The sequence below is a fragment of the Mauremys reevesii genome, linkage group 7 (assembly GCF_016161935.1).
Source record: "Mauremys reevesii isolate NIE-2019 linkage group 7, ASM1616193v1, whole genome shotgun sequence".
Classification (NCBI taxonomy): Eukaryota; Metazoa; Chordata; order Testudines; family Geoemydidae; genus Mauremys; species Mauremys reevesii.
In genome coordinates, this window is record NC_052629.1 from 63,129,225 (window position 1) to 63,150,183 (window position 20,959).

The following is a 20,959-nucleotide window of genomic DNA, read 5'->3' on the forward strand; positions in this document are numbered from 1 at the left end:
TCTTTCTTCCAGGGATCCAGAACATGCTGGCAGACCACCTCAGCAGGTCCTTCAATTTGCATGAGTGGTCTCTCCGGCCAGATGATGTGCACCACATCTTCCAAAGGTGGGGGTTTCCCCAGGTTGACCTGTTTGCCACCCGAAGCAACAGAAAGTGCCCAGGGTTCTGCTCCTTCCAGGATTGAAGCCCAGACTCCCTCATGGATACACTACTGCTACCCTGGACAGGTCGCCTGCTCTACGCCTTTCCTCTGTTCCCTCTCATGCACAAAGTCCTGCTCAAAATCCACAGGGAGGGGGAAAGGTGATTCTGATAGCTCCAGCATGGCCTCACCAGCACTAGTACACCATGCTGCTGGAGTTGTCAGTGGACATACCGGTCACATTGCCTCTCCTCCCTGACCTACTCACTCAGAACCATAGTCGCCTCTGCCATCCCAACCTCCAGTCCCTCCACCTCATGGCTTGGAAGCTGCATGGCTGAACCCCAAGGAGCTTCTGTGTTCAAACCAAGTAAGACAGGTCCTGCTACACAGCAGGAAGTCCTCCACTAGAGCCACGTATCCGGCGAAGTGGAAGAGATTTTTGTGTTGGTGTGACCAGTGCTGCACATTCCCTCTCCAGCTGCCGGTACCCCTCATTTTGGAGTATCACCTGCACCTGAAACAGCAACGCCTGGCAGTGTCTTCCATAGGGGTTCACCTCGCTGCCATCTCAGCCTTCCACCCGGGCGTGTCTAGCCACTGTCTTCACCAACCCTATGGTGGGTCACTTTCTCAAAGGCTTAGACCGTCTATACCCACAGGTCTGCCAGCCTATCCCTGCCTGAGATCTTAACCTGGTCCTTTTGAAGCTCATGGGGTCCTCCGTTCGAACCTCTGGCAACGTGCTCCCTCCTATATCTTTCCTGGAACACAGCTTTCCTGGTCGCCATTACATCTGCGAGAAGCATCTCAAAGCTGAAGGCCCTCACCTCGGAGCCGCCTTATACTGTCTTCCACAGGGATACGGTGCAACTCAGACCGCACCCGGCCTTCCTCTCCAAGGTGGTGTCGAACTGTCAAACCAGCCAGGACATTTTCCTGCCCGTCTTTTACCCGAAACCTCATGCTGGTCCCCGGGAACAGCGGCTGCATTCCCTTGATGTCTGCAGAGCCCTGGCTTTCTACATCTAATGCACTAAGCCATTCAGAAAATTGATCCAGATCTTTGTTGTGGTGGCAGACAGGATGAAAGGCTTCCCGGTCTCCTCTCAGAGAATATCCTCCTGGATCACGTCCTGCATCTGCACTTGCTATGAGCAGATGGTGATCCCAGCTCTCACCGCACACTCCACTAGGGCCCAGGCCTCGTCAGCGGCATTCCTGGCCTAGGTGCCTATCCAAGACATATGCAGGGTGGCAACTCTGTCCTCGGTGCATACCTTCACATGGCACTACACCATCATCCAGCATGCTTGCGCACTGGCCTGCTAAACCAAGGGTTGTGAGTTCAATCCTTGAAGGGTCCATTTAGGGATCTGGGGCAAAAATCTATCTGGGGATTGGTCCTGCTTTGAGCAGGGGGTTGGACTAGATGATCTTCTGAGGTCCCTTCCAACCCTGATATTCTATGATTCTATGCCAAAGACGACGCAGCTTTCAGTAGAGTGGTGCTACAATCTGCACTCCTTCACTCCAACCCCACTGCCTAGGTAAGACTTGGGAGTCATCTAATTGGAATCAATATGAGCAATCACTCAAAGAAGAAAAAATGCTCACTTGGCTTTTGTAACTGTTGTTCTTCGAGATGTGTTGCTCACATCCATTCCAAACCCACTCCCCTTCCCTTCCCCTCTATCAGAATAGCTGGCAAGAAGGAACTGAGGGCGCGCCAGGTTGGCAGGGTCATATATTGAGCGCCATGGAGGCGCCACTCCAGGGGGCTTCACTGCCAACCCGACGGATGCTGCTAAGGGAAAAGTTTCCGACAGCCGTGCATGCAGCACGCACACCTAATTGGAATGGATGCAAGCAACACATCTCGAAGAACAACAGTTACAAAAGGTGAGTAACCGTTTTTTATCCCCAACCCTTACAGCCCAGCAACCCCAACAAAGAGCCTTAATCCAGCCCTGCACCTGCCATCCTGTAATAGTTTAACAGTGGACACCATCGTATAACAGTTTGAAGGAAGTTCATTGTAATCAGCTGAAAAATTGTGGTTTTTTGTTTTTAGGCAATCAAATAATAAATCAAGTTAAAATTTAACCAGATTATGTAGGAAATGGCATGGGATTTGTAATGTACATAAACAGAGCATCTGCTCTAAGTCTAATTGATAGCATTACAGCATTGTGGAACAAGGTTGAGGTCTAACTCAGACAAAAGAATACCACCTACTAAACCATTATCACCTCATGAACCAGCTGGGATTGTACCTGGAGGTCTCCCATTCAAGTACTGACTCAGCCAAGTCCTGCTTAATTTAGTGTTCTGCTGGAAGGTGTTATTGGCTGCCATCAAGTGGTCTGATCTGCACACAATTGCCTTGTTAAAACTGATGTGTGTGTAAAGCACCTTTTTCAGGATAGATGGGGAGGAACAATTAAACACACTTTTATGTAGTGGTATCTGGAAATAATATGAAGCAATAACCCAAAGCAATGGGCTGCATGGCAAGGCTGATCACTAGCTAAGCCACATGGGCTGATGAATTTTCCTGGGACCAGTTGTAAAAAACAGAGGGCTTGGAGACTGAATGGTTGCAGCTATGTGCGTTTATGTATGGAAGAAGCAGGAAGCTTCAGAAAGCCAGGAGAAACTGAGAGGAACAGTGATGAGAGTAGCCCTGGGAGGAAGCCAAGATACTTAGCTTCTAATGGGCACAATACTTGCTGGAAAGGCAGACTTGGATCTCTAAGCAAGGAAACTGCCTGCTGTTTGTTTCTAGCAGATTCAGGGAAACATGTCTTTGTGTACATTCTTCGTATATAAACAGGACTGCACAAAAAAAAATACTTGATTTGCATCATCCATTTCTCCTCCTAATAGAGACAACGTGGTCAGGCCCCAAATATCGACTAACCACTGTGCAGCGTTGTTTTGCAGCAGAAGTGGTATGGTTGCAGAACATAACTATATCTTAACAGGAACATTGAAAAGAATGCATATGGTGCAGGGAGCGCAACCTGATTAGAAAAGCAGAAATGAAAATGACCAGGGACCAGACAACAGAAAGGGTGTAGGACTAGAAAGTCTCACTGAACACTGATTCATACAGGAATCAGAAAGACTGTTAGAAGCACATAAGTTAAATAATGCCTTTGGCTTATGTGATAGCTTGGTGCAAGAGCTTAATTTACCATCACCCCACGTATACCCATGTGGCGGTGCAAACCTTTATAACCATCCCTCCAACCTGAAGGAACACGTGTGCGCACACACCATTTTCACTTTTATAGATTTAAAAAAAAAAAGAAAGAAAGAAAAGAAAGATTAAGTCCTGAATGTCTATGGGGCAGGAGCGCCTTTCTATATATATAAAGAAAGGAAGAAGGAAGCTCCTGCCCCAGGCATATTCAAGATTTGCTCTTTCTTTCAGGAACTGCTTAAAGCTACCAAATTAACCTGCCTTCACTTACTACCACACCAATCACACCTCTTCCAATTCTCTAGAACACGCAATGTGATCTAAAGAGACAAGTCACCCTAACCCAATAGAATAGGACACCATCACAATCCAGGGACAAAATCAACACCTACGTTGACACAAAAATCAGTATTTATTGGGCCAAATTTTGAAACACTGGTGTTTAAAGGTAGGCACCTAAATAAAAGTAGCCCATTTTTTGCAAGTACTGAGCACCGACAGCTTTCAAAGAAATCATAGGGAGTTAACATGATCATCGCCTCTGAAAAATTAGTTTTCTAAATTTGGATTTTGAAGCCTAACTTTAACTATCCTATTTTGAAAATTTTGGTCATGGGTTTTCCCAAGACAAAATAGCATCTGACAAATGAGTAACAATACTGTATTTGTAAACTGATATTTTTCTAATGGCACAAGTTGGAATAATGAGTAATGTTGTTAGAGTTATTCCAAATACAAGTGAAAAAACACTGTGTAGAAACTAACACCCGTAATATAATGTAATATAGGAATATTTAGTAAAGTATACTGGATGCAATAAACAGTCACCTGAATCTTCTTCACAGCTAATAATATTGTCCAAAACTCTTACTTTTAGAATATGTGAAGTTAATTTTAGAGTAAGTGAATTAAAGAAAGTCAAACCAAATCTGGGTTTATATATGAGCAGTTCTTCAATCTCAACAAATAATTTGGAACTGGATGTTGCATTGCCTGGGCCCCACCAAAACCGCTGCAGTCAGGAAACAGACCATTATTCTATAAACATACATCTTACCAGATTTTCAAAAACCAGAATGGACAAAATGCATAAGATGGTGTTACAGAACATTTCCATTGAACTTAGTTGTCACATACAGTAAGACATGTGAAAAGAGATGTTGGCTGAAGGCATAATCAATTTTCATCCATGCCATTTAATTGTCTTAATATACAAACTTCTTCCTCCTTCATAATTTGGTCTGCTTTTCTTCAAAACATACTTTTTCACTCAAGAGAATTCACAATATTCTTTTTGTCTGTGGGAACCAAGGAGCTTGAACATAGTATTGTACTAATAGTTCTAATCAGGTTTAGAAACAATAGTAATTTCAGCTCCTATCCCCCCTCACTCCAGAAGCAGTTTATTCCAGATAATCTAACTGAAAAATGGAACATGGAATAGCCGTACAAATAGGTTACTTACATATAGCCAGCTGTATGTTAACAGATGTTGAAAAGAAAGGGACAGACAGTAAAAAGAGACATATGATCCTTTATATAATTTTATTTATTTATTTTTGTAGTAAAAACCTAAGAGATTTTCCCTTGGGCGTCACATGCCGAAAATCAACCTGAACTTTCTCTAAGGGCAAACTTGCTCCACGAAATCTAAGGGCTTGACTATACCACCCTGCAGTTTGGGCAAAAGAAGTGTGACTAGCAGTGTGCACCAAAGTGATATGCTCTAACTCCCCCGGGTGTGTGCTGTGGGCACAAATCAAAAGGTTCCCAATGCATGTTAATGAAGTCCTCTTCCAACAGGACTACATTACTGGGAACTAGGAACCTTTTACTTTGCACCTCTAGGGTCTATATGGGGAAGTTACAGCACATCCCTTAGGAGCGCCCTGCTATTTATGCCCCTGTAGTCGGAACTGCGGGGCAGTGGAGACACAGCCTATTTAAAACGTCTGCCAGACATCAGATGCTGCACAATTCAAACTATACATGATAATCATGTATTTAAAAAAAACTAATAGGATGCAATCAACCAATTATAGTAAAGTGCTACTAAAATGAAAGTAGTCCAGTGACTGACTTTCTCCTTAGAAAGTTTAACCCCCCCTCCCCCCAAAAAGGGTCACCTCAACAGAAGCTTGGGCAAATATAAACAGAAAGTTATATGTGCAACGTTAATTTTTATAAAATGATAATCATGAGCCATGAAAAAGAGGCACTTCTGCTGTTTGTAAGCAGTAATCTGCTCATTGTTTTGAGATAAGTATCTGATATGTCTCTAAACTGCAAAGCGGTGCAGCTGTTTCTCAACAGCATGATTCAGTGAGCTCGATTTTGATTATTTTGGGCTACAAACTCTGCTGGCTGTCTTTATGAAATCAACAGATATTATCAATTATCACTTCACAAAAACAGAGATACAACAATTATTTCCTGTTTCAAGTAGAGGGAAATACTACAGTGTGACAATGTGGTAAATTAAGACTTTTTAGTATTAATCACTATGTCAAACTTACAACCACTTTGCAAAAATCACATTAGAATGAAACATTCTGCAGACCAATGTTTCAGGTAAATGCTTCTTTTAATATTCTAAACTTTGACTGTCATTTTGTGCTGATAGGCCAGGAAGGTGGGGGTTAATTTGACCCTACTCAGCAGAATGTTAATTGGGCCACTCCGCTCTGGCTAATTGTGAAACAGTACGTTTCACAGCAACCCCCATTGGCCTGGAGCAGCGAACCGCAGCCACTGGGAGCCGCGATCGGCTGAACCTGCAGACGCGGCAGGTAAACAAACCAGTCCAGCCTGCCAGGGGCTTTCCCTGCACAAATGGCGGAACAAGTTTGGGAACCACTGCCCTAAATCGTCTCTGAGAATGAGGACAAATCCAGCGCTCTGATGTACTGCAGGCTCTTTACAGAAAGAGAATTGGAACACAGACTTCAGCAGAGCTCCCTCCAAAGCCCCACTGGTACCTTCAGATTAACAAATGCAGGAAAGTAAAAGGGATGGGAGAGGAGGCAGGTGGAAGAGAGATCCTGTAAGATATATAGTGCATTGAGTTCCGGTGCCTGTCACTCCCTCCTGGACTGAATTAAATGAGACAACATTCCCTTGTGCTGTTATCCAGCTAGATCTCACCAAGCTAAGCATGGCTGGGCCGTGCCAAGGAAAAGACGGTTACTCACCGTAGTAACTGTTGTTCTTCGAGATGTGTTGCTCCTATCCATTCCAGTTAGGGCTCTGTCCGCTAGATATAGATTGCGGACGCCCTACAGATGTCGAAGGAGGGCAACCGTTGCTCTCCTTGCAAAGAGAGTGGCTTCGGAAAGAAGATCGGAAGGAAGATATCCTGGTAGATATAAAAGGCCGACACCTCTTTAGGGAGGCAGGTCGGACGTGGTAATAACTGCCCTTGTCCTTGAGGAACACAGTATACCTTGGGCCTACTGTGAGAGTCTGAAGCTCGGAGACTCGTGTGGCCGCAGGAAAGGCTACAGGAAAACTGTCTTGCAGGACAGGTATACCAATGAGCATGTCGACATTGGCTCAAATAGGGCAGTCATAAAGCTGGTTAGAACCAGATTGAAAAGCCAGGTTTATGGCGGGGCCCCACTGGAGGGGGGGTGCATAAACGCTCCAAGCCCTGAGGAACCAGATGGAATGGAGCGGGATCTCGGCGGGAGAAACCTTGCGCGTTTCGGAGCAGCATGAGAAACGCTTCCACTCGGCCAGATACTTCAACCGAATGGATGATTTTATACCACCCCGGAGAATCCCGTAGAACCGAGGTCGAACAACGTAGCTTGGATCGGTTTAGGCACGCAGGAGTCCTGCTGTGAGGTGCAGGGATTACAAGAGCGGGTGGTGAAGGTTGCCGTGATTCCATGTCATGGGGTCTGTGCCAAGAGGGTTGCTACCGACAGGTGTAGCAACATGGTGTGCCAGTGCTGCCCAGGTTACACTGGAGCGACCCCGATCAGGGGCGCTCTGTCCCTGCGGAGTTTGAGCAGGACCTTGTGAACCAGCGGGGACAGTGGAAAGCGTACGGTAGATGGCTGATCCACGGCCTTAGGAAAATCCTCCAAGACCGAGCCTGGGGAGAGGCCTTGGAACGAGGAGAATTTCTCTCTCTCTTTCCGTTCTCACGAGAGCGAGGAGGGCTATGCGGGGAAAGACCCACTTCTGGAAAACGGAATAGATAAAGACGGGAGGAAACCACCACTTGTGAGACAGGAAGGATCTACTGAAGCGATCTGCCCGCTGAATCACCTGGTACACAAGGCAGACTGCTCTCAGCTCTCGGACATTAATGTGTAAGGCCAGCTCTTGCGCTGACCGAAGGCCGTGAGTGCGAAACTACGCCAGGTGCGCACCCAGCCGAGAGATGGGCCGTCTGTCATGAGGGACCCCGAGGGGTGAATGAAACAGCATCCCCGGATACACCGGGGAGGACGCTGACTCCCGGTGGAGGGAGCCTAGGCTGCTCGGGGGGAACGAGCCGACCACGAGTATGGCATCTCTGCCCGGGTGGCACACCCAGGTGAGCCACGATTGAAGTGAACAGAGGCGAAGCCTGGCATGTTTGGTTGCAAATGTGTAGACAGCCACGGGACTCAGGAAACGTAGGCAAGTGCGAGTCCAAGTTGGCGGGAACGTCCATAGACCTTATACAACTGTTACCCTCGCCTGAAACCAAGGATGAGGTAAGCAGGCTCTGGCGAGTTTGGAGTCCAGGACGGCCCCAATGAATTCCCTTCCCTGAATGGGAATCAGAGTGGATTTTACTATTGATCATCAGGCCTAGACACAGGAATAGGTTCGTGTCGATGCCCACATGACTGGTACTTTGGGCCCGGTGGTTCTTTGAATGAGCCACTTGTCTAGATACAGAGAACGTGTATGCGACGGTGGCGAAGAAAGGCGGCGACTACAGCCATGCACTTTGAACACCCCTGGGCTGTATAGAGGCCAACTGGGAGGGCTGTATACTGGGAATAACGATGGTAGGCCCCAAACCGAGGGTACCTTCTGCGTGGAAGAGAAATGGCGACCTGAAAACACGCTCCCTGCATATCGAGGGCGGCGTACCAGTCTCCGGGATCCCAGGATGGGATGACGGTCGCCCTGGGTACCATGCGGAACTCTGCATCGTGACTTGTTGAGTTCCCGCAGGTCTAGGGTAGGTCTGAGACCTCCCTTCGCCTAGGGGATTAGGTTTCGCCCTTAGGTACCTCCTGTATAGCTCCGATGAAGAGGAGCGTCCGCACCTCTTGCCAGAGGAATCGCTCGTGAGAGGGGTCCCCAGGAGGGGCGAGGATGGGTAGGCTTTTGCCCCATTGGTGGTTAGAAGGATCCTAATTCCGGCTCCTTTGGGGTGCGGATTGATGGCCACGACCGTGTAAGCCACGCCCGCTGGCCAAGTCCTGACTTTATCAAGGCGCAGGGAAAGAGCGGCGGTTGGGGACGGAAACGTCGGCGCTGAATCACCGGCGTGTGCATGCCGAGAGAGAGAGAGCAAAGTGACCCTGCTGCCCTTTAGGTTCTGCAGCCTAGGGCCAGTGTTTTCAGAGAACAGGCCTGTGCCATTGAAGGGCAAGACCTGTATAGCGTGCCGCAGCTGCGAGGGAAGGCTCGACAACTGGAGCCATGAAACACGCCGCGTGGCAACACCCGAGGCCAGAGTCATGGCAGCGGAGTCAGCTGCGTCCAACGAGGCCTGGAGGGAAGCTCTCTCCAGCTCCGTCCTTTGCTGCAGGAGGGCATCGAACTCTTGACGGGAGTTCAGAAGAAACGACTGTGTAAATTTGCCCACTGCCACCCACAGTAGCGGATAAGCAGGGCTTGCTGGTTCGCTACACGAAGTTGCAGGGCCCCCTCCGGGTACATCTTACGGCCCAGTAAGACCACACGCCCAGCCTCTTTGGATTTAGGGGCTGGTCGCATTTCGATTAGAGGAGGGCCGGAGGGGTATGTTCCTGCCCCCGCCTCATCTGGGGAGGAGGAAGAAGAAAGGCCAGGGACAAGCGGGTCCTGTGTGGGCTCGAGCTCCTGGACGAACGCTGATCTGGTGGGATCTGGGAGCCTGGTGCCGAACCGGGGGTTGCTCTGTACCGGTCAGACGGGGACGACTAATTGTCACCTCTGGCACCCGGAGCTCCGAGGGAACGGAGCGAGATGGGGTCCCCGCTACGCCTCTGGCGTGGGAGTACACTCAAGGCGTCCAGAATGACCACTGATAGGTCTCCTGGAAGACTCTGGAGGGCACATCGGAAAACAGAGTGCTACGCATATGAAGTGTCCGCACGGGACGACACTGATGCGTGGCTGGATGGCCCTGGAGGAGCTGAAAAGCTCTTGGTAGAGTCTCCGTCTGTAACTGACGTCGCTCGATGCGGCACCGGGGATCGGTACCGGTAGACAGACCGGTACCGAGAACGGGACCTGCCACCGAAGCTGTGCCGGGCGGTCGACCGAGGGTGCGAGGCTCAATGATCAGGAGTGGCTACGAGCGTCCCGGTGCCTGGGGCTTGATCGGTACTGAGTGTCCCGGACCGGGGATCAGAATGCTGACCAGTGCCGCGAGCACTACTGGTACCAAGATGGAGAATGGTGCTGAGACCTAGATCGGTGACGGGACCGAGAACATCTGCAGGACCGCGACCCTGAACGGTGCCGCTCTGCGGTGCCGAGGTAGGGTGGTTTGATCAAGGCAGGCTTGCCCATCGATTATGTAACCCCCACCGGCGGTGCCGGGGGTTGAGGCAGCGTAGATGCTGTCGTTGCAATCAGCCCCCTCGCCGTGGACACTGTCTCCGGCGTGGAGGGAATAGTGAGCTCGACCCTAACTGGCACCACGGATGCAGCTTCATAGCGAGCTCAACCACGGCCCGTACCGGGGAGCGTTCCAGCACCGGACTTGACGGCTTTTGCCTGGCCAGAGTTAATGGTGCGGGCATTGTCGGTGCCACGGTAGACATCGGTGCTGGGCGATCCGACGGAGCAGAGCGCTCGGCTGCGGAGCAGGCGGCTCGGACGCAGCTTTAGGGCGAGCTCGACCACGGTCTGTACCGGGGAGCTTTCCGGCACCGGACTCGGCGGCTCTTGCCTGCCCGGAGTTAACGGTGCGGACATTGACGGTGCCGCGGCAGACATCGGTGCCGGGCGGTCCCACTGAACATAGCACTCGGCTGCGGAGCAGGCGGCTTGGACGCAGCATGCTAGCGAGCTCGACCACAGTCCGTACCGGGGAGCTTACCAGCACCGGACTCGACGGCTCTTGCCTGGCCGTAGCTAACGGTGTGGATACTGTCGGTGCCGCGGCAGACATCGGTGCCGGGCGATCCGACTGAGCATCGCGCTCGGCTGCGGAGCAGGCGGCTCGGACGCAGCTTCCGGGCGAGCTCGACCATGGTGCGTACCGGGGAGCTTTCTAGCACCTGACTTGACGGCTCTTGCCTGGCCGGAGTTAACAGTGCGGATATTGTCGGTGCCGCGGCCGACATTGGTGCCGGGAGATCCAACGGAGCATAGCGCTCGGCTGCGGAGCAGACGGCTCGGACGCAGCTTCAGAGCGAGCTCGACCACGGTCCGTACCGGGGAGCTTTCCAGCACCGGACTCGACGGCTCTTGCCTGGCCGGAGTGAAAGGTGCGGATAGTGTCGGTGCCGTGGCAGACATCGGTGCCGGGCGATACGACTGAGCATAGCGCTCAGCTGCGGAGCAGGCGGCTCGGACGCAGCTTCCGGGCGAGCTCAACCACGGTGCGAACCGGGGAGCTTTCCAGCATTGGACTCGACGGCTCTTGCCTGGCCGGAGTAACTCTTCATCCTCCAGGAGAGGGGTCCATGCCGAGGGTACGTCGGTAGTGACGGTAGTGCCAGGAGGCCTTGGCGGTACCGGCGATCCGGTGCCGAGGGAGCGCGCTGTGAAAACTAACTAGCGCTCGGCGCCGACAGCGGAGGAGCAAGAGCTGCCTCCCTCAGGAGCTGTTTAAAACGAAAGCCCCGCTCCCCTTTGTTCACTGATTAAGGGCCTCACAAATGCAGCACTTATCTGGGAGGTAAGATCCCTCGAGTCACTTAGGAGAAGATCCCTTGTCGGCAGCGGCTTGTGGCCGGCCGAGCATTAGAAAACGCTGTGGACCGGGCATCGGACCCGGCACCGGGTGAGGGGAAGGGGATAAACCCTGACCCCTGCAAAATAAATACACTATACTATTCTACAAACAAACAGAGTTAACTACAACTATAAACAGAACGAGAGAAAACTACGAGTAGCTAGGGAAGTGGAGGTCAGCTAAGCTGTGCTCCACTGTTCCAACGGCCGTCACGGGCGGAAAGAAGGAACTGAGGAGCGGACGGGCCGGCTGGGGTATATATCCTGCGCTATAGCGGCGCCACTCCAGGGGGCGCCCAGCCGGCCCGCCGGAGTTGCTAGGGTCACACAGGTTGTTAGGGCGCACACCTAACTGGAATGCATAGGAGCAATCACTCGAAGAACAACATATAAGTTTTAAAGTGGTGTTGGCAATTCAGTAGGGGGTCACTCTGCTCTTTGTATCAGTACTAAATCAAAAATCTAGCATGGTGTTATTCGAGGATGTGGGTGTTTTACTGTATGTGTGGTCTTTCAGATAAGGCACAAAACTGTGGTTCTGACCACCTGGTCATTAAAAGTTCAACATCCCTTTTCATCAGAGCAGAGGTGTTAATCCTCATGCCTGAGCCAAATTCAAACTCAAGTGACTATCCTCCTAAATTCCCCCTGCTGTTCTAATAGTATATGGTATTCTTCACTTCCTGCCCTAAAATGTGATATAATCTAACCGCACAGTTAGACAGCTGTTGTGTTCCACTCCACTGGTGGCTGCCTTTCAATGGTGGATGAAGTGATCCGTATCTATCTCACTGGGGTGTTGTGAAGCTTAATTGTTTGTAAAGCTATTGGATGAAAGGCACTATAGACATAGTATTTTTATTAATCCTAATGTTTTTTAAAAGCAGTGTGGTCATGCTGCGTAGAATGTTGCAAGACAGAGTATCAAAACTCTATAGTCATAAGCTATTGTCTTAGTCCTGCTGTTATACCATAATGTGTTATATTTGTATGTTAATCCACTTGCATGCCCCTTTGAGGCAGGAACCATATTGCTAGAAGCCTGTGAATTTTTTTATTTATAAATTCTTCGTTTTATTTTTTGGGAAGTTTGTCTCCTCGTGGGAAGCCCATTGTAAGAGGGGGTTGGGTCCTGCCCCTGGGGTGGGAGGCTCTGGGGGGAAGGAGGAGAGTGCTACAGAATGCATCAGCCCTACACTCACACTGCAGCAGCAGCTGTTCTCCTGCAGGGCTGGGCCCAGCTCCCCGCTCTGGGCGTTGCAACACACGGGTGGCATTGCCACTCAAGTTTGGCCCACCCGCCTCTCCAAATTTGAGTATTTGCCAAAAACATGGGACTCTACCTATTATCTTAACTGCCTATGATGCCATGTACTCTTACAATGCTTTAAAATCATAGTGAAATCTCAATTTCCCATTTCCTCACATATGCTAACCCAGCTTCTCTATCCTCTCTCTAAATGACATTACAAAGTCAGATTCAAAAGCACAGAAGGCATTTAACTGGAACATTTACCTACAGAATTTTGTTTTCAATTTTATTGTGATTTCAAATTGAGGGGTTTTGGGTGATACACGGGTATGTTTAAACAAATTATCCTTAGGCTTTTCAAACAGGTCAGATGTACAGATTTGCATAATAAAGCAGCAAGCAAGGATACAACCATGAATACCAGTTTATATATTTGCTACAAAGAGCAGAATTTTCACTAGAGAAGGTAGGTAATGAAATTCCTCTCTCTCTCCCTGGCTTTTTAAATTATTTTTTTTTTAAGAAATATTGAAATAATATGTTCTTTTCATAAGAATTGTTCCACTAAAAATATATTACAAGTTAAAAAAAATATAGAAAGTGGAGAATGCCTTGGACTAACACCTTCTTTAGCTTTAATCACAAATAATTGCCTCTTTTTGTACTAATGAGCAGCGCAAAATGGAATGTAATTTAGACATTCATTCAGTGTAATAGCTTTGTGAGCTAATATTACTGCAGAGAGATCTATTCTCAATTTCCTAGAGTACAACAACAGAGCAGCAGTAAGTTTTTCACTTCAGGGAGCTTTTCTGCCCTATGTAAATATAAATAGAAATCCCATTATCTATTGATAAAAACAACAAAGCAGGTTAAATAAAGTTTTATATGTTACTGTTTCCCATAACAACCATCAGCTCTGTGGATCATGAATGTAAATAAAGCACTTCACTTACTGAAATCAATGAGAAACCTTCCAAATCCTTGCCTTTGATATTGGGGCATGATCATTATGCAGGAGACATTGTACTTCTGCTGGCAAAGCTTTTCCTGAGGGAAGGAGAAACAGATCAAGTATGTCAAAGCACTGCTGAAGTGGGCAATTCCTTGCACCTGCCACTGTCCTTGTAAAATATTCCAGAAAGGTGAAAAGACATAACTGGTCAATACCAAAGCAGAATAATCCTAAGGTATTCATTAATTATAGGAGGGAAAGTATCAATCAAATGCACGCTCTAAAATATTTCTTTTTACTATTTAAAAAGTCAGAACCATAGAAATTAAACAAAATCCCAAGGACTTGCATAAACACTGTAATGAAGGTTAAGTGCAGAATGGGGGAAAAAATCTTTTCATGTGACATTGATTATTCTGTCAGGTATATACAAGGGGAAATAATATACACACACTCACCAAAGAGAGCAAGTTAGGTTTGCAGCAATTGTCATGTTAAATAACTTACTGCCTTTCACCCACATTTCATCTTCTACCTTTTAGCAAATACCTTTAATGCTAGTACAATTGTGTAACTGAAGTGATACATTTTTTTCACAGACAAATGCATTCTCCTCTGATTACAAAGTGAAGAAAAAATGCTTGGGCCATCAGATCTCAGCATTTCAGACAAGACAAAATCACATGACTATGAACTTAATAGAGGCAAAGATTACACTGACTGCCTAAGACAAAGGGGAAAGCAGACACAGAAATTAAACTAGGAAGCAGCCCTTGTAATATAGTCTGAAGGATCTTTGTTTTTTAAAATTTTGATGCAGTGTAGGGGCAGTATTGTTTTAACAGGAGTATCCAAAAAATGCCAAAATCCAGACAAGAACAGTCCTGAGACAGGCCTTGTCCTGTCTTTAGGAGTAATGCAATTAAATATAAGTAACTTTTTAAAATAAAGCTAACAGCATCAAAGACCTAAATCAGACCACTCAAATCGGGTGACATATTCAACAGAAAGCTGCAGCAAGCATAGACTTGCTAGGAAGCTACTCAGGGTAACACATGTAAGGAAATGCCAGAATAGTATGGAAATTGTCACCGTCACAAGTGGCAATAGGCCAGCCTCAAATCACGCTCCTTCACTTATGAAATTCGATTGCCTCTTTGCCACATTTCATAAAAGTATCCCATCTCGTGCAGATTTATACTGACAGTACTGCTTAGTCTCCAGTATGGCCCCAAACCCCTTGAACTGACTGCCATAATACGTACTTTGAAATATTACTGTGCCCACTGCAAAGGATTCAGGGGAATTTTTGCCCACAAAAGAATACTAGCTACAGAACACTGAAAAGAAAGGGCCCCAATTCAGGAGAGCACTCTAGCATATGCTAAGTCTTATTGAAGTCAATGGGATTTAAGTACATGTTTCAGTGCTTTCCTGAACTGGTGCCAGGGGGTGGGGGAGAAAGAGGCAAAAAATTCCAGTCTTCATTTTGAATGCTAATGCATCTCCTGCAAGTCCTTATACCTAGTAAAGTTTAGGAATGGTACCTCAGACAATGAATGTACTAGAAGGTATGTGCCAATCTCAAAAGTGGCAGTACTATTTTATCTGTAATCTTCGAATCATCTAAACTATGACCAATGAATAGGCCTACAAGGAAATAGATCAAAGGCATACAAAATTCTAGGGTCTGAGGCAGTGCAAATTATGTCTGTCAATCTCACTGTTACTTAGGGAATGTCTACAATAAAAACGCTACAGTGGTATTCTTCCATCGCTGTCATAAATCCATCCCCCTTGAGACGTGGTAACTAAGTCAAAGACTTCTGTCAATCTAGCAGTGTATATAGTGGGGCTTAGGTCGGCTTAACTGTGAAAATGAAATTTTTCAATTTTGCCCTTAGCAATGTAGCTAGGTCGACTTATGTTTTAGGTGCAGACCATGCCTTAGATTCTCTCCAAGCCTTATATTTGAGGACAAATGTATCAGTCCCAAAACACGTCAGTAGACTAGGCAGCTATTCCAACTTTATCACTTTCAACAGATCTCTTTAAAAAAAAATTTCAGATCTTTTTTTGTTAAGAGCAATCTGAAGGAAAATGAGAAAAATCACCTAATTTCCAAAGATAAAAATGATTTTATGACAAGTTAGTTTGGAAGCTACTGACATACCAAACCTCTGACTTGAAAGTTGACAAACAAATATAGAGCTTCTCCCTATTCCAAGAAATTCTACTTTTACCTTGCAATTAATTTTACTATAGCCTCTGTCAAGGCAATACAGAGGAAATTCCCTCTTAGCAATAATTGGGATTGTTGTTTTAAAATTCGAAGTATCACCACAAGTCAAAAAGACATCCACTATGAAAATTAGTAACTTAGGGCTTGATTTTCAAAAGTTTAATGTGCAATTAAAAACTGCAAAAAAAAGTCAGGTATTTATGCACACAAGTGACCAAAGATTAACAGAAATGGTCATTTGTTATGTGTAAATAGCAAGTTTTACCAAAATACATCTGTAAATACACATGTAAATTGTGCCTATTTTGTACATCTAAAACTTTTGAAAACCAGGCGTAGTACAGTATATCTATGCAGAATCTGTAACTAAGTGAACTGTATAGAAAAAGATTTCATGTCAAATTGAACAATTATAAATCACCAGATAATCAGTAAAAACAGACTTAACTGAATACTAGGGCTGTCAAGCGATTAAAAAAATTAATCACGATTAATTGCACTGTTAAACAATAACAGAATACCATTTATTTAAATAGTTTGGGATATTTTCTACATTTTCAAATATATTGATTTCAATTACAACACAGAATACAAAGTGTACAGTGCTCACTTTATATTTATTTTTATTACAAATATTTGCACTATAAAAAACAAAAGAAATAGTATTTTTCAATTCACCAAATATAAATACTGTAGTGCAATCTCTTTATCATGAAAGTTGAACTTACAAACGTAGAATTATGTACAAAAAAACTGCATTCAGAAATAAAATATAAAACTTTAGAGCCAAAAGCCCACTCAGTCCAACTTTTGTTCAGACAAACAAGTTTCTTTACATTTGCAGAAGATAATGCTGCCCGCTTCTTGTTTACAGTATCACCTGAAAGTGAGAACAGGGGTCCACATGGCACTGTTATAGCTGGCTGTGACGTTGCACTCTATATGATTTTATGAAAATAAGCTAATGAGTGTGAATATAATGTAACTGGAATATGCTTCATGCAAAAGGTCTCTTGTAAGGTATCCTTACAAAGCTTATAATCTACTGAGTGTGTCATCCTATTTGTATAAATGTATCACTCTTGTATCTGAAACTAGAAATACGAAATATAACTCTGAGGTGTTATTGTAGTTATGCAAACTGTGGGCCATTAATGGTGGTTTAGAATCTTGATGGCTCCCATCAACTAGAACAATTGACTATAGATGGCTCCGTTTACTTGTAAGTCTTCCTGTATACCTGTGTGCTGGCAAGTGGGTAATGAAGTCTTACAGTGACATGTGATCATGTCACCTGAACTGGAATCCATCTTTAACCTGGTGCTCTTCCATTTAGAAGGAGGAGTGGGAACCCAGAGAGGGATAAAGGATTCCCGCCTTCTGCAGAAAATATATAAGAGGGTGGAACAGAAAAAATGGGGGCTGAAGACATGAGAAATCCCCTAGCTACCACCTGAGCTGGAACAAGGACTGTACCAGGGGAAAGGATTGGGTCCAGACTAGGAAGGCGTCCAGTCTGTGATAGAAGGTTACTGAAACATCTCTGAGGGTGAGTTTATATCTGTAATCACTTTCTCACTGTATTAGGTTTAGACTTGCGTGTTTTATTTTATTTTGCTCGGTAATTCACTTTGTTCTGTTTGTTATTACTTGGAACCACTTAAATTCTACTTTTTGTATTTAATAAAATCACTTTTTACCAGAGTAAAACCCAGAGTATGTTGTAATACCTGGGGGGGCAAACAGCTGTACAGCTCTCTCTATCAATGTTATAGAGGGTGGACAATTTATGACTTTACCCTGTATAAGCTTTATACAGGGTAAAACAGATTTATTTGGGGTTTGGCCCCATTGGGAGTTGGGTATCTGAGTGGAGGAGACAGGAGCACTTCTTAAGCTGTTTTCAGTTAAGCCTGCAACTTGTGGGGCACATAGTACAGACCTGGGTCTGTGTTTGTAGCAGGCTAGCATGTCTGGCTCAAACCAGGCAGGGCACTAAAATCCGAAGCTGGCACGGAAAACAGGCTCAAAGGTAGTCTAAGCACACCAGGTGGCAGTCCCAAGGGGGTTGCTGTGATCCAATCTGTCACACCATACTTCAGAAACCATTCCAGAGGATATGTATCCATGTTGATAATGGGTTCTGCTCGATAACCATCCAAAGCAGTACGGACCGACGCGTGTTCATTTTCATCATTTGAGTCAAATGCCACCAGCAGAAAGGTTGATTTTCTTTTTTGGTGGTTCAGGTTCTGCAGTTTCCACATCGGAGTGTTGCTCTTTTAAGACTTCTGAAAGCATGCTCTACACCCCGTCCCTCTCAGATTTTGGAAGGTACTTCAGATTCTTAAACCTTGGGTTGAGTGATGTAGCTATCTTTAGAAATCTCACATTGGTACCTTCTTTGTGTTTTGTCAAATCTGCAGTGAAAGTGTTCTTAAAATGAACAACATGTACTGGATCATGAGCCGAAGACTGCTATAACATGAAATATATGGCAGAATGCGGATAAAACAGAGCAGGAGACATACAACTCTCCCGCAAGAAGTTCAGTCAAATTTAATTAATGCATTTATTTTTTTTAAATGAGCATCATCAGCATGGAAGCATGTCCTCTGGAATGGTGGCCGAAGCACAAAGGGGCATACAAATGTTTAACAGAACTGGCAAGTAAATGCCTTGCAATGCCGGCTACAGAAGTGCCATGCGAACACCTGCTCTCACTTTCAGGTGATGTAAATAAGAAGCTGCCAGCATTATCTCTCGTAAATGTAAACAAACTTCTTTGTCTTAGCAATTGGCTGAACAAGAAGTAGGACTGAGTGGACTTGTAGGCTCTAAAATTTTACATCGTACTGTTTTTGAGTGCAGTTATGTAACAAAAAAAAATCTATATTTCTAAGTTGCACTTACACAATAAAGAGATTGCACTATAGTACTTGGATGAGGCAAAATGAAAAATACTATTTCTATAGTTTGCCATTTTTACAGTGCAAATATTTGTAATAAAAATAATAATATAAAGTGAGCACTGTCAACTTTGTATAGTGTGTTGTAATTGAAATCAATATATTTAAAAATATAGAAAAACATACAAAAATATTGAATAAATTTCAATGGGCAATCTATTGTTTAACAGTGTGATTAAAGCGGAGATTAATTTTTTTTAACCTTGATTACTTTTTTTTAATCGCGTGAGTTAACTGCAATTAATTGACAGCTCTACTGAATACACAGAACTTTTCTCAGTTAATATAAGTGTTTTGAGGGGGAATAAAGATATTGTTATTGTCTATCAGACAGTGAACAATTTTATGAGACTTGCAGATGGGATTTCAAATTTTAAAAACTGTCTTCATCTATTGAAATTATATATGCAAAAATACTTGAATAAGAAGCATAATTTTTAACAGTGGAAAAATTATGAATTGTTAATATTAAAAAGCATATAGAGATATTGCTTTACCTTAGAGAAATATCCAACTAAGTGACAGCCTTTTTCATCATTTTTTGTAAGAACATAGAAAAGGAATGGCTCAACATCGTAATACAACGTTTTGTGGTCCAGAAAGAGCTTGGCTAACAAGCAAAGATTTTGGCAATAAATTTTGCTCACATTTCCATCAACCTAAAAAAAAAAAAAAGTAAAAAAAAAAAAATCACAAAGATAATTTTTTTCCCACAAAACCATTATTTCTCACATATTATTTCGCATAAAATGGTATCTTGTACTTACAGTATCCTTTAAGAAAACCTGAAAAATGTAGTATTAAGGGGAAAAACGTTAATTTCAGAATAGAAATTCTCTGTTAGTGCTAATTGTTTGCATTAGCAAGAATCTTCAGAAGATCTGGATTTCTCAAACAATCAAGGTTATCTGATCTAATAATTGGTCCAGTCAGACTTTGTTACATCTCTTTCACTTATTGCCCTATAATCAAACAGATATGACTAGCAGATAATGCAAACATTATTAAAGCTATCTTAAGCTCTGGATCATTACTGAAGAAGCTGCCCTCCAAAAGTAGAACAGATTGAACTGCATTATTCTGAGTCCCTGAAGTGTAGGGCCAGCAAATGGGATGTCACTTTGGTATTATACACTGCAGTATTTTAGATATAATTAGAGAAGATAAAAATTCTACACTGGAGCGAAGATGCTACTGAGCAAGAGAAGTAAATTTTCAAGCTAAGTACCATAATTAGTCTATGTCTGTTATAAGTATAAAGAATCAAGCTGTGATACTGATGGTTGCAGACAGGCTAGGCACAAGTGCAGATTTCTTTGATCACAATCAGTTTCTCCCTGAAATGAAGAGCATAGTCAATGTGAGCAGCCGAGTCTTTCCTCAAGATTCTTCTTCAGGGAAACGATTACTTGCAACTAGAGTTCTTTGATGATGGGACCATCTGTATTTCATTTACACAGAGAGCCTTCTGGTCTAGGCACAGCACCAGGAAGAAATTCCTCTATTATAATCCATTGCCAGAGTCAGTTTCTGGTGTGGCTTGGACAAGTCTCTGCTTTACCTGCTGTAAAGTGGGTAAGCACTAACCTCATACAGGTATCTGGGGGTGGATAAGACAATATCTGTAAGTAAGCTTAAGATAAAAAACATTACTTACGAGTTAAGAACTACTGATACAAATACTTTTATCAAAAAGAACGAGGAGTACTTGTGGCACCTTAGAGACTAACAAATTTATTTGAGCATAAGCTTTCGTGGGCTAAAACTCACTTCATCAGATCCGTGCAGTGGAAAATACAATAGGAAGATCTATATACACAGAGAACAGGAAAAAATGGGTGTTTCCATACTAATTATGATGAGAATCATCAATTAAGGTGGGCTATTATCAGCAGGAGGAAAAAAAATGTTTGTAGTGATAATCAGGATGGCCCATTTCCAACAGTTGACAAGAAGGTGTGAGTAACTGTAGGGGAAAAATTAGCATGGGGAAATAGTTTTTTCTTCTCCATGCAAAAGAATAAATGAACACAAATCAGACCTCAAGAATCATAACATTCAAAAACCAG

At 44.7% G+C, this 20,959-nt stretch overlaps 1 protein-coding gene across 18 annotated transcripts in view; it reads right to left on the reverse strand.

The window, feature by feature from the left end:
- Positions 1-20,959, reverse strand: part of KAT6B (lysine acetyltransferase 6B) — a 226,076-nt gene that overhangs the window by 49,940 nt on the left and 155,177 nt on the right. For all 18 annotated transcript variants that reach the window (XM_039480899.1, XM_039480895.1, XM_039480892.1 and 15 more), the window contains 2 exons: positions 19,388-19,549; positions 13,681-13,774 (listed from right to left, as the gene is read on the reverse strand). In XM_039480899.1, coding sequence (XP_039336833.1) covers positions 13,681-13,774; positions 19,388-19,549 — 256 coding nt within the window. The remainder of the gene's footprint in view (positions 1-13,680; positions 13,775-19,387; positions 19,550-20,959) is intronic.